The 26,659-nt window shown below is 42.6% G+C and overlaps 2 protein-coding genes across 3 annotated transcripts in view; one reads left to right on the forward strand and one right to left on the reverse strand.

Annotated features, from left to right (window-relative positions):
- SEC23IP (SEC23 interacting protein) overlaps positions 1–14,714 on the reverse strand; it is a 38,929-nt gene extending 24,215 nt beyond the window's left edge. Inside the window, exons 1-5 of the mRNA XM_048856089.2 lie at positions 14,486–14,714; positions 5,302–5,840; positions 3,765–3,981; positions 2,012–2,205; positions 1,157–1,246 (exon numbers count right to left, since the gene is read on the reverse strand). Coding sequence (XP_048712046.1) covers positions 1,157–1,246; positions 2,012–2,205; positions 3,765–3,981; positions 5,302–5,840; positions 14,486–14,636 — 1,191 coding nt within the window. The 5' untranslated portion in view covers positions 14,637–14,714. The remainder of the gene's footprint in view (positions 1–1,156; positions 1,247–2,011; positions 2,206–3,764; positions 3,982–5,301; positions 5,841–14,485) is intronic.
- An 85-nt stretch (positions 14,715–14,799) lies between these two features.
- MCMBP (minichromosome maintenance complex binding protein) overlaps positions 14,800–26,659 on the forward strand; it is a 34,097-nt gene continuing 22,237 nt past the window's right edge. Inside the window, exons 1-8 of one of the 2 annotated variants that reach the window (XM_048856091.2) lie at positions 14,800–15,004; positions 16,966–17,063; positions 20,170–20,310; positions 20,730–20,771; positions 23,164–23,265; positions 23,517–23,646; positions 25,457–25,608; positions 26,381–26,481. In XM_048856091.2, the coding sequence (XP_048712048.1) occupies positions 14,947–15,004; positions 16,966–17,063; positions 20,170–20,310; positions 20,730–20,771; positions 23,164–23,265; positions 23,517–23,646; positions 25,457–25,608; positions 26,381–26,481 (824 nt within the window). In that variant the 5' untranslated portion in view covers positions 14,800–14,946. The remainder of the gene's footprint in view (positions 15,005–16,965; positions 17,064–20,169; positions 20,311–20,729; positions 20,772–23,163; positions 23,266–23,516; positions 23,647–25,456; positions 25,609–26,380; positions 26,482–26,659) is intronic. The other variant, XM_048856092.2, reaches the window with a different exon arrangement.

Raw genomic sequence — 26,659 nt, forward strand, 5'->3', positions numbered from 1 at the left:
CTCTTAGCTACTATTATTCCTATGCTTTATCGGGTGAGTGGCTAGCCGACTAAAACTAAACTCAAACAAGACTTAAGTAATTCTTGTTGGTTTGGGGGAAGTACCTAGACAAAATAACCTTTGCCAGGTTGTCTTCCATAACCGGGGGAAGTTGGCCTGCTGATTGATTCAGGTTTGCAATGCCCAAGAGTACCTTTCTTACTTTGTCATGCCCACACTTGGTTAGCAGGTGAGATATTTTTCTGCCATGAGACAGACCTCACTACAGTTACTTACAATAAATCATTCTCAAAGTGACAACATTATGATACACTTTTTCACGTGGGGCAATATCTTAAGTCAATTCAGAAACCTCAGCTGGTACAGAATTCAGCCATCTGCCTACTTACCTGAATTTTCAGCAACAAGCATGTTACACCTGTATTCCACAATCTACATCGGTTTGGTGAAATTTAAGGTACAGGTTTTAAACTAAACAGCCCGTAATGGTTTGAGTACTGCCTGCCTGAAAGATTTACTAGCTGAAACATCATAGCTTGTGCTATATGCAGTGTTGTAGCTGTGTTGGTACCAGGTTATTAGAGAGACAAGGTGGGTGAGATAATATCTTTTATTGGACCAATTTCTGCTGGTGAGAGAGATAAGCTTTCAAGTTCACACAGAGCTCTTCTTCTACTTGTGTTATGCAGGAGTTCAAAGTATATGACGACAGTGGTCCCTTCTGGCCTTAAAATCTTTTGCATATCTCCTCACATGATACCACAATAGCCAAGGTCAGCTGAGCTGACAATCCCTCATTTAACAACTAGGGAGCTGCAGGCAGGTATTCACAGCAAAAGGCCTTTGACTTTAAAAGTTGTCCCACCTCCCCAGTGGCCTAAGAACACCCAAGTGTATCGACTTTTTGGTTACATTGCAAAATCTCTCAGGTTTTAGAAGAGAGGATGATTTTTATTATTTCTGATAGGCTGTTGGGGTAAGGAGAGTTTTAAAACATTATTTTTAACATACACATACCCAGAGCAATGGATAAGTGCATTTTTAAAACTCCACGTAAGGCTAAGTTTGCATTCAAGTTATGCTTTAATTTTACACAAAATCATACTCAACTCCATGCTACACCGCAAAGACCTAAAAACCAGATAATTAGCATTACCTTAGGATTATGCATAACAATTGTTTCCCCATTTGGAAATTCAAGTCGCCGGTGCCACTGATTCGCAGTTACAGCTTTTTTATATTCTGCCTGCAACAATAGACAAGTTATGTAAAACCAGTATGTCTTTTTAGACTAACTACATGTAACATGCCAAATCAAAAGTTGGGCTTGTCTACATGATGCACTAGGGCACTCCAGCTGGGGTGTATATTCTCATGTGCACCAGTGTGTCACACATGAACTGGCCGTGTGAACCCTGCTGCCATGCACTAAAAGTTCCCCAGTGCTCGGTGATGTAATCCTGTTTCAAACAGTACTATGTCACTGTGCACTAGGAAACTTTTAGTGCATGATATGCTGGTGCACTACGAGAATTTACAACCCAGTTGGTGTGCACTAACGCAGTATTTCTCAGTGACTGGTCTGTGGACTGGCGCCTGTTCCTGAGATCTCCATGACAGTTTAGGAAAGCAGAAAGGTGGTCCCTAGTATCAAAAAGGTTGAGAAACACTGCACTAATGCACCAGGTTGACAAGCTTTTAGAATATGCTAGGACACTACTTGCATAATTTTATTTACAGTAGGGAAAATGATAGGGATATATAGCACTATAATGTGACTCTAGTTATAATCTGACAAACTGCATAATATATTTTAGGCCAACAGCACAAGGGACAGAAGTGAGTCTTAAAGCATCTTACAAAGCCCCACTTTGTGAATTAGAAAACACTAATTTAGCCCCTTTCTCTAATACAATTTCAAGCAGGTGTAAAAGCTTTTCTAGAAGAGAGGTAATAGATCAGAATTATTAGGTTAAGTTCTTAGTTACGTTCACTTAAAAGTAATACTGACCTCTAGTTTCTCACTGAAGTCCTCAGTATAAGGAATAAACCTGCTATCTTTGTCTCCCTTATAAAACCATGTACATCGTCTGACTTCAGATGGCTCTTCTTCCCAATATACAGCTTTTCTTAGTCTGTCATACAGGTAAACATCATAGCGCCCCCCATCAGTGCTCAAAACCACGCTCTCAGGATCAGGTTGGACTAGAATACAAAATTCATGCTTTGTTACAATAGTAACTTGTGCTTTCCTCTTTTAAAGCTGTGAAATTAATGTCAGTCAGGATGCTAATCAACCACTTAAAACAGTAACCTACGCTGTTTTGAACTCCGTTCAAAACCCCTGCCTTTATCTCTTTCCTTATAATGTATGTACTCTTCCACACTTTTAGATAAAGGAGTGAAAACATTTTCAGGAGTGACAGCTTGGAGGTACTTATTTTTTCTGTTGAACAAAGGTTGTTAGTGAAAATGGGAAAAGACCTATTTGGACATACTGTGGTGTGCCACTTTCTGCAGTTACTCCACTTCATTCCATTATGAAATGCAGTAGGCTGAGAGCAAAGTAAAATATACTACTATCCTGATCTATGAAGTGAAGTGCCTCAAAGATAAGGATTCTAGTCAGTTTCAGATGCCTGCTGGTACACTGAAGTGAGTGGAATCTGTGGAAAAGCACAGCACCACAGGATGGACAGAACAGGAAAATGAAAACAGACCACAAAAGGAAGTAGGGCAAACAGGAGGAGAAATAATAGGAAAACTTGGAAGGCATCAGAACAACAGTGAACAGGCAAGTTCCTCAATCAACAGTCAAGATGACAGAAATTTTCTCTACATATTGTATAACAATACTAATTCTGTATCCACCTCTCAGATTCAATTACCTTTCTTACTGTAGTGTGTAACAAATTGAGCCCTGAAAGTTTACTCTCACCGCTTGATTATGTGCAACAGATCTCATTCCACTTAGTAGTATTTTGCAAAACCACCACCCCATTCCACCTTAATCTACACCCACAGATACCTAGAATCAGCTAATAACTTCCATTTTTTCATTAATAACCATCCAATAAAGTTGGGCCATCAGTCTGTAAAGGCTAAGATATCAAGATAAGTAAATCCATTTGAAATCACACCCTTCTAGCATTGCTACTTTCTAATGGAAAGGTCTTTAGTGCCAGTGGAATGTTTTGCCATATTTCCCATTATAACTTTGTTTCAATCAGATCCTTGAAAATAACTTCTTATAAACTTGACCGATTTCTTATGTCCAATTACTGGCAAAAATACATGAGAGAGACATGGCTGTCAAGGCGGATAGGGTTAATCGTTAGACCAACCACCTCTTTTCTGAAAGACCAATATGTACTCTGCTCTATCATTTTCAACCCCCAAAATTGACATTTTGCCCACTCACAAGAATGAAGATGTAAGGCAGAGATAAGAAAAAAATATAGTGCATACAATCACAGAGAAATGCAGCACAGTGAGTTTGTTATTGTGGGATGGTTACATATATATTAGACCTGTAAGCCTCAATAGTAATGATGCCAAGTAGCAGACTTCCAACCTAGTAAACCTCTGGATTAGTAAAAAAGATTGGTTCAAATTTATCTTCTCAGTATAAGCCAACACCCAACATGCTCACAGTACTCCTTCATCTTTATAAATGAGCCACAGAACTCTAGCATCTACCTTCACATTCAATGGCAAGCAGCCACAATCTAAGAATAAGATGTAAAGAAAGTTTCACTGCTTACCAGAGTTATAAACTTCTTCTAGTGTTACAGAATCTAGAATGCTGAATGGCATCCATATTTGTTTGTATTCCACCTCCTTGCAGTAAAACCAGTGGGGCTGAACTGGTTCATATTGGTTCTGTAGCAAAACAGGTGGTGCCTGCACCAGTGGACCTGCAGGTCTGGGGGCTTGCAGTGGTTGTGATGGTGATGGCAGTGGCGGCTGCGAATGAGGAAACTGACAATACACTAGATTTATTACAGATGATTCAAGTATCTCAGTCTCAAATTATGTTTATTGCGTATATTTTATATCTCATTTAGGAGATTATTCTCACTCGTCATTCTCATATGCTTCCCTCTTTCTAAAATATTAACTTTTTGGCATACAACTTTTACAGGATGTCCACCTGATGGTGTTTTAAAAATCCATCTTATTTCAAGTTAAAGATCTGACTTTTTCTCTTCTCAGAAAAAGTAATCAACTAAAACTGCTAAAGTTTCAAATTTGTCATGGCCTAAGTGCTTTCCTTCATTTGAAAAAAATGTTTTAAAATAAATGTTTGAAGTTTGAAAATTCAGGCTCAGCATGTTTATCTTATGTGTCTTTCCTACCAGCACCAAATACATATCTATACGTTGTTAGCTGCTCACTTAAACATGGAGCCACCAATGCAAGTGTTCACAGCTAACTTCAGTGAATGGCTTGTACTTGTTGGGTTCAAAGAACACACAATCTGTGGCCCCAATCCTGCAAATGAATCTGGACAAGTGGATCCTTACCCAGTGACTCAGAAAATTTAAGACCTGATTCTGAGAAGCACTGTGGCTAAACTCAATTTAGATTTCATAGGAGTTGTGGATGCTGATGACCTCTCAGGATCAGGCCCAAACTGCAAAAAGGGAGTTTTTCCCATTGCCATCAAGGGGACCAAAGATTTCGACCTCATGTTAATGTGAGAAAAGGTGGCAAGTTCAAGCATTCAGAAAGTCAAAATATTTCAAATTCCAAAAGCTAAGGTTGTTCAGGCATCATTAACTTGGAAATGTTATATATACTTATAGACACATACCTTTCTATTCCTCTTTCCCTAGTGAGCAACAGAGGCAAGAAAAATTTGTGTAAGAAGATATGTTTAACCTAACATCCCTTTAAAACTGAGATCATTCTGACTACCAGCTTGTCCTCCAAAACCAACGGATTGTAAAAACACTATCTTGAGAATCATAAGAGCTAGAAACGAATGCTTTTCACCATATGAAACCCAGGAATTCAGGATTTTATCTGTTACATAGTCTAGCCGCTAAAATCAAGTGGCTTTAAAGATGCCACTTAGTATAAAGTAAACTTTCCCAAAGTACTGGTCCTAGATCAGTGAAGACATTTTGATATTAGAGGTCAAAAGGACTCAAGATTCTCTTACTCTGTTAAAGGGCAACATGAAGCAGAAATAAAACAGAGAAAATTAAGACTATGGTTAGGGAAAAATATAATTAAAATAGAACAATCTGAAATAATTCTATATTAACACCAAGAAATCAAAGATCATTCGCATACCGGTGACAATGATCCTGGAGGTGTCTGATACATGTGGATAGGCGGTACAGAGGGTGGTGGCTGGGCAAGCTGGCTTGGTGTCTGAATCTGCTGCAGCTGCGGTGGAGTTATGTAAGGATTAGCTCTACTGCTTAAGGTGGTATGGCGATATGGGTTATATCCTTGTTGCGGTGCTCCATGGGGAGGAGTAGAAAAGTTTGCAAGTGGGGGACAACTCTCTGGAGGAGTCTGATAAGCACTGATTCCCATGCGGGAAGTAGGTGGTGCACTATAAGATGGCTGTGACTTCGGAACACTTGGCAAAAAAGCATTCTGCCCCTCTTGTGATCCAGGCAAGAGTGGGAGAGAAGTTAGACCCTTGGAGAAGGTTGATGGCCCAACAGGTGGTGTCACTGTTGTTAAGGGTGGCTGCCCTATGCTTCCAAAAGGATCACTGCTACTAGGTACCTGGGAGAAATAGCTAAAAGTCTGTGGTGGATTAGGAGTAGCAGAAGTCTGGCCCAAGAAGCTGTCCTCTTCTCCAACATCTGTGGAATCATCTGCATTGAAACACAGAGTAATGGTTAATGGAGCTATTCTAAGGAATTTTATCATTTGCTCTACAGTCTGAAACTGTTCTATAATAGTATAAACTATGTCCAGTATTTTGCTTATCTTAAGTGTTTTGGCACAATTTAGGCCCCAAATTCATGAAGGTTAAACAAGCTATGCACTAGAAGGTAGTAAGTCTCCAAAAACATTTGAATAATTTTATAGTCCATTTTAGAAACACAGACAAAGCAATCTGAGTTAATTAAAAATCCTAGATTGTTAGCCTTAGATCTGAATTCCTCTTATTTACAACATGCTTATCATACCAACCCAGGCGTACTTGCAAATACAAAAAAATTTAATCTAGCAGTAAATAAAAGTTACATTACAAGAACTTCACTCCCTTTTATTTTCCTCCACCTGCAAAAAGACGACCATTTGAACTCATTCCACCTCCTAAGAAAAAGCCAGTATAAACAGATGTGCATGGAAGGAGAACTTACTCTGACTCTATTGTATTCCAGTGGGAAGCAAGTTCCAGAGTACATGAACATTTTGGAGCAGCTTGGCAAAAGCTCCCCCTTCCCCTCCCACAAGTCAGCAACATAACTTTGAGATAAGTTTCTAAACAATTAGTGACATGGTTGGATCTAAATATGTTTAGTGTCCACACCACAACATGGTTTATATTCGATTAATGGAAGTTGCTGCTAACTGCATGATGCTCCTACCAATGTCCAATTGTTTTCCTGCAGCCAGGTCATAGCATTTATTTCATTACATTAGACAAGTTGCTTAACAGAGCTTGTATAACTGATTGGCTAGCTCTCCATCCTCCGAGCTTTCAACATAATGTTGATGGTGTTGCTTGGCCTCTGTGCACACAATCCATACTTTCCCATAAAGCATGGATGCAAACTTGGTTGGGTAGTTAAGTAGCTGTGGACATGGAAACAAGGTCAATGTAGGGCAGTCTTGTGAAACATTACGGCACAGATACAATTCAGCCATAATGAACATGCCACAGCCTCATTACAAAAAGAACTGTAACACTACTGTAGTCATAGCCTAATCTGGGGGGTGATGAACTCAATCCTCCCAGTTTCCAAATTTTCTTTCGAGTAGCACTACAGTTCAGAAAATTACTTCCACGTTATTCATTACTCCGCTGCAGACTTTGATTGCCTCTTACTGATTTTTGGAAAGGGCAAGGCTGCTAAACCCACCAAAGCAACTTTATATGTGTGGTTCTCTTCTGAAATGCTACACACACACTTTTTTTTTTTTACCCTTTATTTCATTGGCTATAGGGAGCAACCCCATTGATGGTAGCTCCTTAACTGTTTGCACACTTTCCCTGATTTCTTTAGCACGTATTATATAAGTTGGAGTCTTATACTTTGGATTTTGGACATCATAGCCTGCAACTAAAAGGACTCAGAATCAAAACTTCCTATTCCAATAAAAATCCAGACCTTTCCTTTTCTGAGTTTCCATAGAAAAATGTTTGGTTATTTTAAAATAAGAAGGTCCATGCATCAGATATGTCCTTTGCCACTGAGATATGGCAATGTACTACACTGACCCTTGGACTAACCTATGCAATAGCTAAGGAAGGTGAGAGAAACCTTAGATTTTGAAATATCAAAAGTCTTTAAAGTAACAGTACAATAATACTAAGAGATGAAGCTGGACACCATTCTGCAGGGTATATTTGTTGGAGAGCGCTGTGGAAGAAAGAAGAGACACGAACATGCAGGTGAGTATTTGTTAATAGAGAAGCCTTAGCAGAGAGGTGAGCAACATAAGAAACAAGAAGAGAGGAGGTAAAAAGGGGCAAAACAAGGGACACTTTTGCTATCTGGTTTCCTGTACGCTAGGCTGGCAGTTTTGAAGAAGTCCCTCTGCCTGAACTTTGCGTGATACTGGCGTGACAGGCTTTAAAAGCAGAAGAATGATCATGCCAACACCCCACCAGATCTTTAGATTTTTCCCATTTTCCAGCTGATCATTGTCAGCATCCTGGCAGCCTCTCATCGGGAACAGGGCCTCCATGCATGCACTCTGCTTTGTGCAAGTACCCACTCGTATTACCTCCACTCTGTTTCTGTGGTCCTTTTGGTCCAAAGGCAGGTTGTTGTTTTTTCAAGAATGATCCACTAAGGATTTGCCCCATCTTAACCAACATCAACACTAAATAGGGCGTGTCTCAATTGGAAGGCTGAGAATCATCACATAATCAGGAGATAAATATGAACATGCCTCAGATAGATAAAACTTCTAAGACAAGTAAGTAAGTATATGAAAGAACCTACAGTGAAAGACCACAGGAACCACAATACTGGATCAGGGCAGTGGTCCACCTATTCAAGTATCTTATCTCTGACAGCGTCCAATACCAGTTGATTCTGAGGAAAGAACAAGGAACCTCACAGTAGCCAGTTAGAAAATAAAGTATGACTGTGAAATCTTGCCTCTAGCTTCCTTATCTGGGAAAAGCTCCCAACAGCATCCAACTTCCTGCCAGCTACAAACAGAATAATTAATTTAGTTCCCTTCTCCTTCACTGTGTGGCACTGACCTTTAACCCAAGGTCACCTTTTTCCTTATTGGTAGGGTTTCAAGATCAAGTCCAAAAGTAGCATTTAGGGACATTCCCTTAGAACAGGCCATGCCAGAAATTCATTCTGTCCCCTGCCTTAAATACAAATCCTGAAGGGGTCCCATCTAACAAGTTAGTGAGTACAAAACTCACCAGTAAAAGTCATTTAGCAAGTGACTGCATTTGCATAAAGTCTAAGCCATCAGGTTTTATGTGGGAGTTTGAGAAGATGGGAAGCAAAATCTCTTCACCCCCCACACCCAAACACAGAGACAGAATGCAGGTCTGTAGTCTCTCCATCCCATCAGCACAGTGCAGTGAGGGCCCCAATTCTGTTTAAACCCTCTATGCAAGACTGGTGCAGAAATTAGCTCTATGGTACAAAAGGAGTACAGGAGCCCCACTCTGGGCAGCCCCAGCAGAGGGCTTAAATGGCATGGAACCTTGCACTGGTCCTCTTCATCATGTGAGTTTCACCTGCAGTGAGTACATAATAACTTGGACACTGAAAACAATTATAAATCAAAGGCCAGACCCTTGTCCCTCATAGCTCCTGCTTTGCAATGCTCCAGCAACACAAAACAGAGGAATTACAAGACCCCTCAGAGCCAGCTTAGCTAGCCCTCACGTGCTTGGAGAACGTCTAGGGCATGGTCTCAGCATCGTTGCACGTCAGCAATCCCTGGCACGTAGAAGAGCCCCTTAAAGGCTGTTAGCAGTCAACACAATTTAGAGAAACAATGAGACTGTTCTAAGTTACACTGGGAGCTAAAAATGACCCGTGAGGAAAAATCATTCCATAAAGCCACTTTTGCTCATGCTCCACTCAACCATAGACAAGAATGCAACTCAGATACCGACAGCTGTTTGCAACCTCTAACAACATAGATCAATTTGCAGCCAAGAAAGGTCACAATACGATAGAGCACTGAGGAAGAGGAGAGGAATCCACTGATAATCCAAAGAGAAAGAAGACTGGTTCTCAAAGGCAGCTGCCCTAATAACTTTTTTTTAAATACTACATGCTAACACAAACAATTGCCATCAGTAAGGTAGGCTATACTGAAATGAGTTTCTTCCCCTCATAAAAGAGTGACATTATGTCTTGTGGTTCCAGTCTACTTCATCTACATTTGTGAGTTTCTCTCACCTTTGGACATTATATTATGCACTTCCAAAACGGAATTAAAAACCAACCAAGTATGTGAACCACTATGTGGTGAAGGCCAAACTGAATTTTTAATTAAGGCGTAGGGCACAAAGTTATGCTTATATACTACTCTCAAATCATAAAACAATACCCACTTATGCCAAATGAAGTTTACCAAAAGATACAGGCCCTTAGTTACTAAAACTAACCATTACATTTAGCATCACTAAATCTCAATGGAAAAAGTGGTGCAGGGCACCTTCAGATATGCCTTTCAATTCTTTCCATCCTCTTCTCCTCTGTTTTTCATCTCTTCTGCCTGAATTTGTGCATCTGTCTCTTTTGTCATTATGCTGTAACTCTTGAATTTTTATCCCTGTTTGTTAGCAAAGAAGTGAACTTGAAAAATTCAATCCACGAGTTTCCCAGTAACTAGTACAAATTAGAAAGTTTTGCCTGTAATTTCCTGTTTTCCTCGAGCACTTTACAAGCATTGTCAATGAAGTGACACATTTCAGTATATTAATTTCCAATCCAGCCAAAAGGAACCAGGAACTCAACTATGATTATCAAGATAAGCACTATTTATGTGCAGTCTGTAGACATGTAACTTTCTCTTTGAAAACTCCCATAACTGCTACATTTTTTATCTCTAGGTTATATTTTTAATTCCTTATCACAGGGGTGGGCAAATTTTTTGGCCCAAAGGCCACATCGGGGAATAGAAATTGTATGGCGGGCCATGAATGTTCAAAAAATTGGGGTTGGGGTGCAGGCTCTGGGGTGGGGCTGAGGATGAGGCATTTGGGGTTTAGGAGAGTGCTCTGGGCTGGGACCGAGGGGTTCAGAGGGCGGGAGGGGGATCAGGGCTTGGGTAGGGGTGCGGGAAGGGGTGCAGGTTCCAGCTGGGGGTGCAGGCTCGGGGGTGGGGCTGGGGATGAGGCGTTTGGGATGTAGGAGGGTGCTCTGGGCTGGGACCGAGGGGTTTGGAGAGCAGGAGGGGGATCAGGGCTGGGGTAGGGGCATGGGGAGAGGCTCAGAAGTGCAGGCTCCGTGCAGCGCTTACCTCAAGCGTGGTGTGGCCCCAGACCCAGTCCAGAGCGGGGCTGAGCCGTGTGGTGCAGCTCACTGGCCGGCTTAAAACTTGGCCTGCTAAACCCAGGGTTGTGAGTTCAATCCTTGAGGGGGCCATTTAGGGATCAGGGGCTAAAATTGGGGATTGGTCCTGCTTTGAGCAGGGGGTTGGACTAGATGATCTCCTGAGGTCCCTTCCAACCCTGATAGTCTATGATTCTATGAAAACAGCTTGCAGGCCGTAGTTTGCCCACCCCCGTCTTATCACATGTAAAATATAGACTATTATGAACTATAATAATTACTGATATGGGAGAAAAAAGACAAGACATTTCAAACTTTTTACCAAATACCTACAAGTAAAACACCCGACTCTTATTCCTTCCAAACAGCACTGTATAGGAGACCTAACATGTCTTTCTATGAAAGACCAAAAAAAAGTTCCTGATGGCAAGTTTTGGGGGCTTTTTAAGCAAAAAATTGTTTTCATTTAGCTTTACTAAACACTAAATTGGAGTATAAAGACAGGCTGGCATTTTGTATAATATGCAAATAATATGTTAAAAGAAAAAGGGACTGAGCACAGGTTCAATCCTGTTCACATATTTTATATAAAACTATACTGCGTATTAACTACTCATTTCCTTTTCATTTGCAGCCTTCATCATTTAACAGGAGTCATGGCCACATCCTCAACCAAGGCCATCTGCTCAGCAATAGTAAAAGAACTGCCCCATCTTGGGATCTTGTTGAACTCATCTCTGCTCCCAATGATGACACAGATTCTTTTATCTGCAGCTGTCCAAGAAACTTCAGTAGAATCCCTATTTACAAACTAATTGAAGACTTCATAAAATTTAACATCTCAGAATTAAAGCAGGCACAGTTTATAAGCTGCAGTAAGACACACTGCATTGGTTTCTTCTTGTCCTCCATACCACCACCAAGTTATTTCCAATGCAACAAAGGCAACAGAATATAGAGAGATGTTGACTTGTTTTTAATCAACACCACTTTCCTTATATGCTTTTTTGTTTCCTGTGAGGAAAAATGCTCTGCATAACTGGTGGTTCGTAAGATTGCTGTTCATAAAAATTGAGATTCTACTGTATACCCTTTCCTCTCAGATGTGGACAACAAAACACAACTGCTGGCCTTTGAGGATGTGATAGATTTATGAGAATATGTTACTTCCAGTATTAGCTGTCAATTCACTTATTGCAATTCCAGAAGCTGATTACCAATTATAATAACCTAGATGGTTTAGGACCTCAAAGATTTCCTCTCTCACATACCTTGCTGTGAAAATGAAGGCTCTAACTCAGAAGCTGTTCTGTGTACATGGATCCCTGTGTGACACCCCAGCATGCCCTTATTCACCCCTGTTATATAATTAGGATATGTTTTACACAAAGTACGCCTTGTGAGGTATCACTCTAAAAGTCTTAATCTGCGAGACATTAATATCTCGTTGGATTGTATATGCTATCATAGTATCTGAAGTTATGAAGTTTAGCTAGGTTATGTGTTACTGAAACATGTTTTGAGGTTGAAAACACCCACAAGCAGCCTTTCAGGTACAACAGTAAAAAGGCCAAACAATGTTAATGGCTAATTGAGGAAATGCACACAAGCACAAGGATTACCCCAGGAACTGCATACAATAGAAACCTCTCAGAGATAGCACTACACACTGGGAATGTTTGACCTAGGTCAGAGCAAAAGAGCTTTCCAGTAAGTGATGGTACCACACTCTCCCTACAACAATACACCTGGAAACACCTGAGGAACAAAGACTGAACTGGGGGAAGTGATGGTCCCAGGCTGAAGGGATTTCTAGCCTGTGTATGTAAACCTGGGAAACATTAGCTATTCTTGTGCATGAAAGCATCCAAACAATTTGTAATAGCTCAAACAAGCACTATTATTTTCAGTTAGGGAACTGACAAAAGGGAAAAAATGTTTCTTCCTCAAACAGCCCCCTCCCAAAGCTACAGCAAAATGACACACTTCAGGGATGAGAACACGCATAAGACATTTCAGACCAAAGAGAACTTTTCCATAAAGTTTTTTAAGAAACTCAAAAAAGGGGCTTGAAATGAAAGTTAGCACTACAGCTGTACAACAACATAAAGAACCCCACTATGAGAAGGAGGGTAAGGCCAAACAACAACTCAGTTCACACCAGTGAAAGTTTTCTTTGAGCAGGTATGAAATATAGTGATTGAAGTCTGCCTTCTTGCTGCCTGAGGAAAGAGCAGGACATATAGTTCCGGGATCTACTACCACAGAGAGACTCAAAGTAGAAAAGTGAAAAGAGAAATGGTGTTTCCCTTCTGACCACATATAAAGTGGTGCAATTTACCCTCCATTCAGGATCATCCAGGAAGGCTTCCAGAACTGATGTAACAGTAGGAGGCCCTTTCAACTGAAATACATACCCCCATTTAATTTCTGCTCCTGGTGCTAACCCTAGTGAACACAGTAAGCACATATCTCTGAAGAAAATGAAAGATCCAGAGAAAAACTTATTTTTAGGGAGCAGCTCTCCACAGGGTTTTTATTCATGGCCCAAAAATCACATCTGTGTGTCACAGCGCAGGATGCTGCAGGACATCGCTGATGAAATAGGGGAAAAGGGCAGCAACCTGTACTAACATGACACTAGATAACAAAAAGTGGTCTGAACTGAGTGGTCACCTCCCCAATCTGCTGCACCCCTGAACCCATCAACCACAACTCCATCTACCCCCAACACTTTCCCACATCTCCTACTCCCCCCACCACCCCAACACCATTTCTCCCACATGGCTCCCATCTCATCCCCTCTTCCCTCCAGCTACCCCCAACTCCGTGTTCCCCCCACCAGGGCCCCCATCTCATCCCCCCCTTCCCTCCAGCTACCCCTAATACCGTGTCCCCCTCCACCAGGGCCCCCATCTCATCCCCCTCCCCCTAGTTGCCCCTGGCACCATTCCCCCCACCACCACCCCACCTGCTCTGATGCCTTCCCCTCTCATGCCCTCAGCTATCCCTGACACCCTTCCCCGACCAGGGACCCCATCTCATCTCCCCACTACTCCACCAGCTCCAATGCCTTCTCCCATCTCCTTCCCCCACCACCCCGACACCATTTCTCCCACGAGGTCCCCCACCACCATCCCAGCTACCTCCAGCACCATGCCTCCCCCCCACCAGGGCCCCCCATCTCATCCCCCTTCCCTCCAGCTACCCCCAACACCGTGCCCCCCGAACAGGGCCCCCATCTCTTCCCTGCTCCCACCAGGTACCCCCAACACCATGCCCCCCCACCAGAGCGCTCATCTCATCCACCCTTCCCTCCAGCTACCCCAACACAGTGTCGTCCCCCTCAGAGCCCCCATTTCATCCCCCCTTCCCTGAAGCTACCCCCAACACAGTGTTCCCCCAACAGGGCCCCCATCTCTTCCCTGCTCCCACCAGGTACCCCCAACACCATGTTCCCCCACACCACCAGGGCGCTCATCTCACCCCCCTTCCCTCCAGCTACCCCAACACAGTGTCGTCCCCCTCAGGGCCCCCATCTCATCCCTCCTTCCCTCCAGCTACCCCCAACACCGTGTTCCCCCCCACTAGGGCCCCCATCTCATCCCCCCTTCCCTCCAGCTACCCCCAACACCGTGTCGTCCCCCCCCCCCAGGGCTCCCATCTCATCCCCCTCACCCCACCACTCGAGCTATCCCAGACACTTCCCCTCCAGCAATGCCCCCATCGGCCCCCAACAACATGCGCCTCCCCAGTATCCCCCGGCCGGCTCCCCCCTGGCAGCCCCGCCAGGCGCCGCGTACCTGCGCCGAGGAGAGCGGGCCCCGGGGGCGCAGCGGGGGCCTGGCTGACCGGGATGAAGGGCACCGTGAAATTGAACTCGGTCGCCGAGGAGGAGAAGAGCAGGTTGGTGCCGCTAGCAGAACCAGGCCCAGGCGGCTTCGTGGCGGCCATCGCTGCGGCTCTTCCACGTCTCCCCCCGGACAGCCGGAGCAGCCAGCGCGGCCCTTTCCGCCCGCAGCGCTGCCCGGCTCCAAGATGGCGGCGTTGGGACCCACCCGCCCCTCACGCCGCAGCGTCGGGGCGAGAGGGGCGGGGCCGGCTGGGCCGCCGCCATTGCCGCCGCGGGAGGCAGCTTGGGCCGGAAGTTCGGGACCCATCTCCGGGAGCGGGCGAGCGCGTGGCTACGGCGGGGCGCAGGGCCCCATCTCCGCGAGCGGCAGGGCCTGGGGAGTCCCGCCGGGCGCCCGCCCCGGCCCGCGCGATGCCGTGTGTGGCCGACTGGCTGAACAGCCCCCTCAGCATCGTGCAGGGCATCTTCGGTGAGAGCGGCGCGGCCGGGCGCGGCGCCGCGGCTGGCGGGAGAAGACACAGCGGGGCAGGGCCCGGGGGGCGGCGGGGGACGCCGAATAATGGGGCGCCCAGGGCGCCTTGGGGGCGGCTGCGGGGAGGGGGAGCGGCGGGCGAGCGGCGGGGGGGCCCCTGAGGGGTGCCAGGGTCGCGCCGGGGAGCGGCAGCGGCAGCGGGTGGCGAGGCGCAGGGAAGGGGGCGACTCTGCCCGCTTGGCGGGGCTCGGGGCGGGTCGGCGGCGCGCGGGAGGAGCGGAGTAGCCCAGCCCGGGAGGACGGGGGCCAAGCCGGCTGCGGCGGTGGGTGTTTCTGGTGCAAGACCGAGCCTGGAAGCGATCACAACACTGGGGTGCAGAATCGTGCTGGGGACTGTTTTGTGCCTTAAAATAACCAGAAAATAGAGACACTGGGCAAGGGGCATGTTGGGGAAGGGGTGTTGAAAGTGCCGGGCTAGAAATGTTGTGGGGGAGAGTTGCTGTCTGTAACTAGCAGAGCTGTCGGGCAGCCGAGACAGATGTTCAAAAAGTCTCCTGACACAGCAACATTATTTTCTTACCAAAGACTTTAAATATTACTTTCAGTGAAGGAGTCTCCTTCCTAATGAGGGACCTGACAGGGCAAGGCAGGCACGTTCACTTGTGCCCAAGATGTGAATGCACCATTGCTTACTATAGTCTGTTCCTTTTGCATTAATAATCTCACTGTGCTGCAATCCTCCTCTCACAAAAAAGTCTCACACTTCCTCTGAAAAGATGCATTTGGAATGCAGTTTCTTCATGTTTACATGTCTTGAAGGAAACCTTTATAATGTTGAAAAAAGTATTGCAAGAGTAAGACGGTTCATGGGTGGTGATAGGAAGCGATGGTTGAAGTTCTTGAATCAGTCTGTTGTAATACTCTCCAAATTCTACTGTGGGCTCATCTAGAGGGAAAGGAGGAGGGATGATTTTACCATACAGGAAAATAGAGCTATGCAATATAAAACTTTGCTGAAGAAGCAACTCAGGAAATCATTGGTACACGCTCTAAATATCTCCTGGTGTCCAAAGTGAGGAGTGAGGGCAGCTAGTAGTAAAAAGAAATAATGAAGGCAGCTGAGGTGGACTAGAAAGGATCTAATTTCAAGGACTTCCTGATGAGGTGCATGTACATCATGTATAATTTGGGACCCTGTCTACATTGGACTCCAATTTAAGAAGCTATGCCTTTAATTCTGTCCCAGCTAAGAAGGTATACGTAACAGTTGAGTGAGCTAGTGTGGACAGAGCCAATGCATGCTAGGTGTTTCTAAAACATGTTCTTGTCTAGAATTGTAAACATCGGTCTAATAAGCTCTAGCACCAGCCAATCAGTGTTAGAAACTGCATTTTGAAAAATGATACTTAAAGCTCTGTTTGATGCCCAGCACTACATAGACCGTAAAATGAGGCAAAATCCATATGAGTTTATATCGCCCTGCTGGTACTGGGTATACAGTTCTCAACTACCAGTACCACTACTTAAGGACATGCCAATGGAGCTCTTTATTTTAACCAGAACATAATTCCTGATTTCTTAATGACTGGTATAGGAGCTCATGCAGAAATAAACACTTCGCAAAAGTAAAATCATGCATGCACAGTAAGAAGGAATGGTAAAAGATAATCCCTCATCTCTTCCCAATAGTTTCTAGTGTATTTGAAATCCATGGTGTCTGAGCTTTTCCCCACCTACAGTGTCCATATTTTCCTTATCCCTCTGTTAAGGTTATAACAGAAAGATGAGAGGAGACAAATGACATCAAGGTTGTTATAATATACATTTGTGTAGGGATAAAGTCCCCTTAAAAATCAGTTCACATCAGCAGATTCAAAATGAGTGTCAGATTGCTCATAGTGCTGTCAGAGTGCTGAGTAGAAGTCCAATGTACTGTACTCTTGCTATTCTTAATGCAGTTTGTTTTCTAGCTCAAAATGGTCCAAGTCCTGACTGGGAGAAGAAAGTAACCGAATACTTTACAGAGAAGCTAAAAGAAAATAATGCAACTAATTGGGTAAAATTGATTGAATTGTTTAGAGTTTTTTTCCATCCTTCCAACTCCTGCCTTTTGTTCCTCTATTATAGTGACTTACTGTTTTTTGGTAAATGTGTCCTTTAGAAATGCATTTGTGGAACTTGCTCATATTTATCTGAAAGGGACACTGTTGAGATTGTAGGCCCAATTTTGGTTTATATTAGAGTTATTTAAATGTGAAAAACCTGTACACAAAGCAAAATATGTAAGGGTCTGATTCAAAGTGTGTTGAAGTCAATGGAAGTAACCTCAGTGCACTTTGAATCAGAACCTAAACTGCTGAATGCCACCTAAATGTGCTCCATTAGGTGGCACTAGTTGACAAATGCTGTCTTCTGTTGTATTTGTATAGGCATTAAAATCTGCCCTGACTACTTGTAAATTGGAGATACATTTTGTACTCCAAATGTTTGGAGTGGTTTCCTGCAACATAGCATCTGATCGGGATCTGTTACTGCAATACTTGACACTTCAGCTGATTTGGAGAACCAGCTGTTATGACCGCTGCCTTTCAGTTTGGTTAGGTACAAAAATAATTCACACCTCCCACTAACTGCACCCTCTTGTGTCGTCCAAATTCCTATGCTGTGTTTGGAAATCTGATTACTACAGTCTCCTAATCTGCAAATGTAAGGTGCAATGCAACTTGATTCCTCAAACTATGGGCCTACTCGGAAAGGTGACTAAAATTGACACTGACTTCTATATTTATTGGCCCTCTGGAACTTTCAGGTCAAATCTGCCACTTTAATGGTAGAAAAGATACTTTTCCCAGCTTGGAATCTGAAAATAGTTAGTTGTCTTGTGCATCAAAAGATTTTGCAATTGGAAGTTAATGAACAATTTTGTTGATAATATACAAGATGGAATAGAATTCTGTCTCTCTCTTTCTCTACGTTGGTCCAGTAGAGTTAGTAGTAGTAAAAGGATTAAAAGTAGTAAAACCTTATTTGTTTATTTTAAAGCAAGCAGATCTGATTCAAAATAAACACAAGTTTTGATGTTTAGTAAAAAGTTTCCAGTTGTACATGGTAACTTTTCTGATAACCATATTTTAATGTGGATATTTTCCCGCAATCTGGCAATCCAACTAAGACCTGATTTTTCAAAATCAAATAGACTTCTGGTATAGCTTGTGCTGCTGTCATTCAAGTCACGTGCAGTTTGGTTTTCCTGGACAACCTATGTTCTTTTTGCAATTGTAACGTCATCCCATACGGAAAAACCTCCCTTACCTTAAAGGAACCCTGTGTTTTGGCTGCCTTTTCTTGGCCATTTGGAATTGTGGATGTTTTGATAATCAGAAGAGTTGTATGCAGTATCTTACTTGTTTTTGCAATGACATGGCCTTATTCCTTTCATGTTTCCCATTACTCAGAGTTGTGCTTTTCCCCTATGAAAATGAATAAAAATAAAGATATTTGTAAAAACCTTCTGCATGATAGGTGCATCCTGCAGTGTGTGAAACTTTACACTTGTGTTGCTAAGCAAAAAGGCAGCCAGGCCTGATGAAATGGAAAAAAGTCACTGTCTCATGGCATGGAGTGGCCCTGGAGTGTTTCTACATCAGCTTACCTCTTTTTAGGGCTCCTCGGTAATTTTACTAAGGCTTTCTTGCAGCCAATAACCTCTTACTAGGCTAGCTTCTTATCACAAACAAGTCCAAAATCAAGTCCTCAAAGTCCAAAAGTTATAAGTCAGTATATTGAAAGTTCATATATTAAAGTTTATGTATTCATCCTTTCCCATACTTCATCAATCCACTCCCAGGTCTCTCTACCTGGAGTCTTCCCTGCTTTGGCAAGCCACTCCCAGCCCTACCTACCTGGAGACTTTTCTCCCTTGGTGTCTCAGGGTCTCCTGCAGAATTCTTCTGTTCTCTGCATCCCTCAGCCTCTGCTTCAGTCTGTCTCTCCTCCTGGTCTCTTGCTACTGAGGCTGCTCCCTTGTCTATCCCACAGACCTGTTTGGGTCACATGACCTTCATTTTCCCAACCTTGGAAGGAGAGTTAGCTGTGTCACAGCTGGGGCTGAGATCCATCTCCTTCTAAAGGGCCAGCCTCCCTGTGACAGTGACTTTTACAGTTTTAATTTTCTTATTGAATAAAATTCATAAAGTATGATGCTTTATTCCCAGTCTCTCTCTCTGCCCCACAGTGATTTACCTCTCTGTCTGCTTCCCTGGGCACCTGAACCATAGTGCTGGGGAGGGTCGCCTGACTGCTCTTGTGGCTTCCCTATCAGAAAGTCATTTTTCTGCAGGGAAGCAAAGAAATCTGTGAGGGACATAAATCCCGCTCATGGGCAGTGGCACAGAATTCCCTCAGGAGTAATAGTGTCAAGTGTGTCAAAAAGGGACATCAGCTGAAAGTGAAATCTGGTTCAAGAGAAACTGTCAACTTGAATTTCTTTTTAATTCAACAATTTAAAAAACGGTTTTCTGATAAAATGCCCTTTAAACTGCATGTCACTAAAATTCTGTAAAGTATTTGTAGAGTGTTTTTCTTATGCCCCTCTTAAAGGTCCAAGAGCAACACTACTAAAAATAGGCCCACCTCCAATCCTTCCTTCCTTCTTGTTCAGCTTCACTTACATCAAAGCCTGGGAAAGAGCAAAGTTGAAACAGCAGCAGGATATAAGAGCAACTGACCCTCACCAAATCTGTGAAACTAATTATACACAAAGCTGTCAAATGGCCAAAGTAAACGAACTGGAACAACATACAGAAATACACTTTTCCTAATCTTTTAATTACAGTAATCCCAACTGTTCCCTGTAACAACAGTAGGTACAAAAATTAGAGATGGAAATGTGCTTTACACAGTTGAGTTAGGACAGATGAGCAAAAAATTAAGTCTCCTAACTGACTACCTGGTGAGCAGACCAGGGTGATTAATTTTGCTCACAATAATGAAGTGATTGAGGTGAATAATAAGGGGTGCTGGATGATCTAAGGATAGTAACTAAAATATGGGATGGTATCTCTGTATTATCCCACTTCCTTCATGGTGCTTATGAGTATTTTATAGATCATGTTTAAAATAAGATCTAATATTAATTTGATGTTTGTTCGTACTTTTTAAAGGTACCATCATTGAATGACGTCCCCCTACATTACCTGAAGCCCAACAGTTTAGTGAAATTCCGCTGCATGGTTCAAGATATGTTTGATCCTGAATTTTACATGGGAGTTTATGAAACAATTGACCCAAATACTAAAACACGTGTAAGTAAAATACTGATGAATTGTTAGGGTAAATGTTTGGGGTGAACTAACTTTTCTTCATTCATGTCTTTACCCTTCTCTGTCTACTGAACTGAACCTCTTGAGTATTCCAAGGCTGCATAACATTAGTTCAGTTTCAACAGACTCAAGTGGCATTAGGGACGTAACATTTTACTATATTTTTGATTGTGATCTGCCACAAGTAGATATAGTTGTGGAAATTATAACAAGTGTGTTGTGGGATCTGTGGGAATTGAAATGAATCCCTTCTCTGTTTGAATTCTACAGACAGTAAAAGTTTACACAGTTATGTTTTTGGAAGGACTTTAGCCTAATGACTTAGTTTCTTTTATCAATAGTAATTCATGTGAGTCAAGATTCTGAAAGGAACAGAATTATCATATTGCTTTTTTTGGCAGGTTTTGCATTTTGGTAAATACAGAGATGTAGCTGAATGTGGGGTAAGTAGTGCAATGCTGTACAATGTAAGAATTTAGCACTTAATTTACTATATTAAATTTGAGCTTTTCATTCTCTCTTCTCCTCCTCCTCCTCCTTACAGTGACCTCCAAGAAAATATGCAATGAGCCTTAAAATTAATTAAAATAAATCAGTTGATTTCCCTTTCCTTGTCAACGAGATATCATTTCTGCCACTTTCACTGTGTTATTTTTAGAGAGTAATATGGACAAAATTTGTACCTACCTCTTTGTCCTTCCCTTCTCTACTTCCATTTTTCTGTCTTTAAAATTGTGGAAACCAGGAATGTTGTAAAGATTGCTTGTCTGGAAAATGCAGTTAATATGAAAAGTATTGTATAAGTGCAGTATTAATCATTTTTTCAACCCTTCAGCTCAGTTCCTGGAAATATACAGCTCTTGGGATTCAAAGTGAATTCCAGGTTTGGGGAGCATTCCTTGTGGCTCACAGGTCTTGAGCCATCTCCATGCCGCTTAAAATTAGTTTTGTATACAGAAGTTTAGTTGTGGCCAAGAATTGAATTTTGGCCAGTAATCCCGTCAAGAAGTTAGACCACTGGCAAAGCATGTTCCCTAAAGGAATATAGTCTTAGAACGTTGAAAATGAAGTCAGTTAAGGTTTTTTTTTAAATAGAGTAACTTTATTAGTCCTAGAATTGCAATCTCTGTTACAAAGCATTGAAAAAAATTGAGGCTTCCTTTCTACTTTACAAAATATATCTGAATTTTTGGTTATAAGCAGGTTCTGCAGACTTAAGCCACTCTTACTGTTGAGGCACATAAGTGTGGTAGAGATACTCCTGGGGGAATTCTACACCACTGCGCATGAGCAGAATTTATCCCCTGCAGATTTCTTTGCTTTCCTGAAGAAAAATGACTTTCTTCCTGTGAAGCAAAGGGAAGCCACAAGAGTAGTCATATGACCCTCCCCAGCAGTATGTTTCAGGTGCCCAGGGCAGCCAACAGAGAGGGGCAAGGGGGTGAGACTTGGGAACACCCGGCTAGTAGCTCCTTCCCTCCGCCGGGCTCAGCTGCTAGTTGTGGCTAGGCTGGGGAAGATCGGACTTCTTCTTCCCCTGCACGACATCCAGGGCCGCATCAGACCAACCCCCAGATTTCTCCCCCAGTTGCAGGTATCTCTGCAAACTTCCCCCGCCCTGCTTCCTGCTCCTCCATTCGCCCAACCACTGTGCATCCAGACCCTGTCATACCCAGTCCCTCCCACTGAGCCTCATCCCTGTGCACTCAGAACCCCTCAATGAGCCCCACTCCAAGCATCTAAACCTCCCACTGAGCCTCCCACACCCAGATTCCTCTGCCAAGCTTTATCCCCACACACAAACTCCCACCCCAGCTGATCCCCAGCCACCTTCACCTGGACCCACCTGCAAAATCCCATTACCATTGCACCCAGAACCCCCCAACAAGTCTCCGTGCTTCCAGATCCCCCACACAGAACCCTCTCAACACACACCTGGATCCCTCCACACTAAGCCCCTCCACTTGGATCCTGCCTTGCTGAGCCTGCCTGCTTACACCTGGTGCACCTGGTATGGAAAGGCAGGGCCCTGGGGTGTTTCTGGGACAGGCCCAGTCCTTGTGCTGTGTCAGGGTTGGGTGCAGTCTCACCGCTGAGTCCGGGGGGTGGGGAAGGAGGGAGAGGAAGCTTCAATGATAGCCTACCTTTGTGCTGCCAGTGGCCTGTGCTCCCCAATGCCATGCTGGAGCCTCCACATTTATTTGACAAATAAAATTTGCAGAATTTTTAATTTTTTGGCTCAGAATACCCTCAGGAGTATAGAGAGTAACTAACTAATAATCACTCTTTCTTTCCATACATTCTTGAATAAGAATGATTTTTTTTAAATGTGAGCTTTTTGACATTGTTCATGCAATTGCATTGAGATTGCATTTGAGAGCAAAGAATGTCATTAAGTTATTGACCCATAGTAAGGGAATCCTTTAAAGAATGATTATTACTTCTGCCCACAGGGGTTAAAGCAGCTGAAAGCACCAAAAATTTTCCATTCATTTACTGAAAGAATGGAATAAATCATATCCCACTAACCTCCATGTAAAAACTTCAGAAGAATATCTTTGTTTTCTTATGGCACCAAAAATATGGTCTAGAAGATTAAACAAAATGTGGAAAACTTGTATGAAGTGCAGTTTAAAATTACCACTGGATTGTGTTTAGGTTTTTATAGTCTTAATTTTTGTGCTTTAGATAGTAAATTGTTTCATTAGGAAGCTACTTCTTGTAACTCATTATGGCTAAGTACATAATTCTACTGACAAAGTAAGGTAATGATTTAAAAACAAATATGTTCAATGTTAAAAACCTGAACCTCATGATTTATTATTGATATCCTAGCCTCAGCAGGAAATTGATTTAAACTCTTCACAAACGGTCACTTTGGAGAGACAGACCTTCTACTGTGTGCCGGTGCCTGGAGAGTCAGCGTGGGTGAAAGAAATATCCTTTGTTCAAGCCTGAGAGATGTTAACTATGATAAATTCGTTTAAAGTATTTTGAGGGGATGAGAGGGTAATTCCTTAATTTAGATATGCCTCATCATAGGACAGCACTATAGTACAATTTGCACACTTATTGTAATAGTATCTTACCCAACAAGATAGCCAGGCTAATAATATTTGGATAATGCTACTTGTTCTGGTTGACTTTTTTCAAATTAGTTTGATGATGTCCTTAATTCTTAATCATACGCATATATTAGTGCGAGTCAGGCTCGAGTTAGCCCTTCAACATCCTACACTCCAAGTCGCCACAAGAGGAGTTATGAGGAAGATGAAGATATGGAGCTGCATCCATCTAAACAGAAAGAGCAGCATATGGGTAACATTTGATTGGTCATTTCAGTACCATTATGAACTATTTATGTATCAGGGTGAGTCAATAGTGTTATCCCAGTCTTGATCACTATGCTGGTTGAACTGTGAATGGAAACAAATGGGGAAAACCAGCAGTTTAACTTGAAATTAGCCCAGGACAAATGTTACATATGTAACATATGATTTGTTTTCTACCGCTTTACAAAAAGCTAGTATTTTTTGATTGCTGCAGTAGTACTGTGGTTGCTGTGTGAAGAAAGGAAAGGCTTCGGTCACTGAATTTAATTTCCAGCTCTGTCACAAACTTCCTGTGTGACCTTCAGAAAGTCACCTCATCTCAGTGTCTCTATTCCCTACCTGTAGAAAGGGTATAAAACAGACAATGGAATTGTCAGTTTCAATTGTAAGCTCTTTGGGTATAGGGATTGTCTCTTATTACATGTATAGAAAGTACTTATCAAAATGGGGCCTAAATATCAGTTGGGTCTGCTTTACTATGAAGGATAATTTGGGCCTCAAGAACTATCCCACCTTGCCTCTCTATCTCCAGTGACAGACCCCCTACCTCGGCTTTTTAAAGGAATATAATTGACTTGCATTACCTGGAACTGTCTTTTGCCCTCCAGAGGTTGGAAGGGAAAATGAGGAATACCAGGCATTTGTAGTCCCCTGAAAAAAGACCTAAAATCCTTAGATTTTCTGAAAGGATGGTATTTCCAAAACTGGCAAATGTTAGCATGAGGCAAATCAGGTATGTGTGCACATCCTGTGCATTCACAAACTAATGAGAAAATTGCCTGCCCTAATTAATGTATTCTTTTGAGCAGGAGGGGGTTAGTTTAAAAATAAGTCCTTCAGGTTCTTATAAAAGTACTGCAGAAGCTGTTAATTAAAGCTTTGTTTGGTGTTATATTTCAGTCAGTTGAACTGTCAGATTTTAAGGTTTTAAGTATTTTTCTAATAGTTTACAGTTTAAAATACACCTTTTTCTTATATCTGTATTAGATTTCCAAGTAAATACTCAGATTGATTTACCTGCATATGTAGCCTAAAGCAGTGGTTCTCAAACTTCATTGCACCTGACCCCCTTCTGACAAAAAAAAATTACTACATGAGCCCAGGAGGGGGGACCGAAGCCCAAGGCGTGCTGTCCTGGGCTGGAGGGAGAGGGGGTGCAAAGCTACCCCAGGGCTTCTGCCTTAGGCAGGGGGCATGTAACCTTAATCGCCCTGCCCAGGGCTGAAGCCCTTGGGCTTTGGCTTCAGCCCCGGGCGGTGGGACTCAGGCTTTGGCTTGGGCCCCGGTCCACAGTTTGAGAACCCCTGGCCTAAAGTAAGCAGTTACAGAATGGTATTTTATCTTTGCATTAGAAAATCAAATCTAAAGAGATTCTTGGGAGAAAGTATTTTATTTCTGCTTAACTTGTTTTTAAACACAAGGTGCAGAATGCAGTATTTCTACAGCTCTACGCAAATGATAGGTTGCCTTGCAGATGACAATGTGATGCTTAAAGATAGATTGAGTCAAGTTAAATCTCCTTGGCTATGTTTAGGTCTCCAAGATGAACAGATTTTCATGTCTAAAATCCTACATATTCATCATGGTGTTAATTTTTGGCAATAGATATACAAATCTTTTATTTCTGTGAGGGACAATAAAGTAATAGTTGATAGAAACTACTACTTTGTTGTTCTTCCAGGATCCCTTTTTGATTCAGCATGCTTCTGTATTGCTTTCTGAAGGAAGGAAAATTGTTTGGATTTGCTGTTATGCTTAAGTAAGCTGTAGAAGGCTGTCTTTCCTTCATGTTGCAGGGAATATAGGTGATATCCATGGCTGTGGCGAGCCAAAGCGATTAGAAACTGAAGCTTCTGCAGGACATCAGCTAATATCCCCAAACTGCTCCCCTCCACTTGATCTAAACTTTCCGCTGCCAGGAGAGAAGGGCCCTGCATGTCTCGTAAAGGTAACCAGACTTTGGAGGTGATGACCAAAGTGTGATTGCCTCACTGAGGGATAGATTAGGGGTGGGAGAGAGAATCCTGAACCCAGAGCAGTTACAATAAAACCTATATTATCTTGAATGTGTCCTCAATTAACAGCTGTCTTGTTTTCCTCTTCACTGCCCATAAGGGATATTAGAATTGCTAACATCAGTGCTAGTAGGTGTTAAAGCACATATATCCATAGCTGCACTTGGCAAAATGTGTTCTGTCAGTTCAAGACACCCAAGTGTAAGGATGATGTTGACTCATGGACCCTTGAGTAAGTTCAAGATGTGCTCTTCTAGCGGAAAAAGGTGTGATGAAGCAAGAGGGAAACAATGCAATGTTTGTTTTCACTTCATATTTGAAATAGTTTCCTGTTGATTAATACTTAATGCAGACTATGAAACTGCAAGCAAGTAAAACTCATCTATGCTGTTTCTATCCCATTCTTCAGCAATCTTATTCTACATTTGGAGTTTCATCCTTTAATTAACAAGCGTAGAATATGGTTGTTTACCACTTTGGCAGAAGAAGGCAGATAATGTAAATCCTACAAAAGTAGAAAGTAATTTTTCCAATCTCACCTTCTTAAAAACTTATTTGGACAGCCTCTCTGCACAGAATCTCTTTAATCTACAGTTGTCTACTGAGATTTCTGCTCTTGTCTGACAATCCATGATGTCCTTGTTCTTGCAATACATCATTCTGTTCTGTCTGCCTCCTTGTTTTATCATGCTATCTCTGTGGCAGGTCTATGAGAGATGGGATAGTTTCAAAGTCAACGATACTCTTGAGGTGTATGGCATTTTGTCTGTGGATCCAGTGCTCAGCATAGTGAACAATGAAGAGAGGTAAGGTTTAGGCTGTGATTCTGATCTGCAGGGATTATGAAGTTAAAAAGCAAAATGTGCTTGAATGGTTGTGCCTTAAAAATTAAGAAAGTGTCTAACCATTTGTCTGAGCATTATTCTAAAAATGCTTTTTGCCTAAATTAAAGGTAATGCTTGTGAAAGGTACTGGATTGACAGC

The sequence above is a fragment of the Caretta caretta genome, chromosome 7 (genome assembly GCF_965140235.1).
Source record: "Caretta caretta isolate rCarCar2 chromosome 7, rCarCar1.hap1, whole genome shotgun sequence".
Lineage (NCBI taxonomy): Eukaryota > Metazoa > Chordata > Testudines > Cheloniidae > Caretta > Caretta caretta.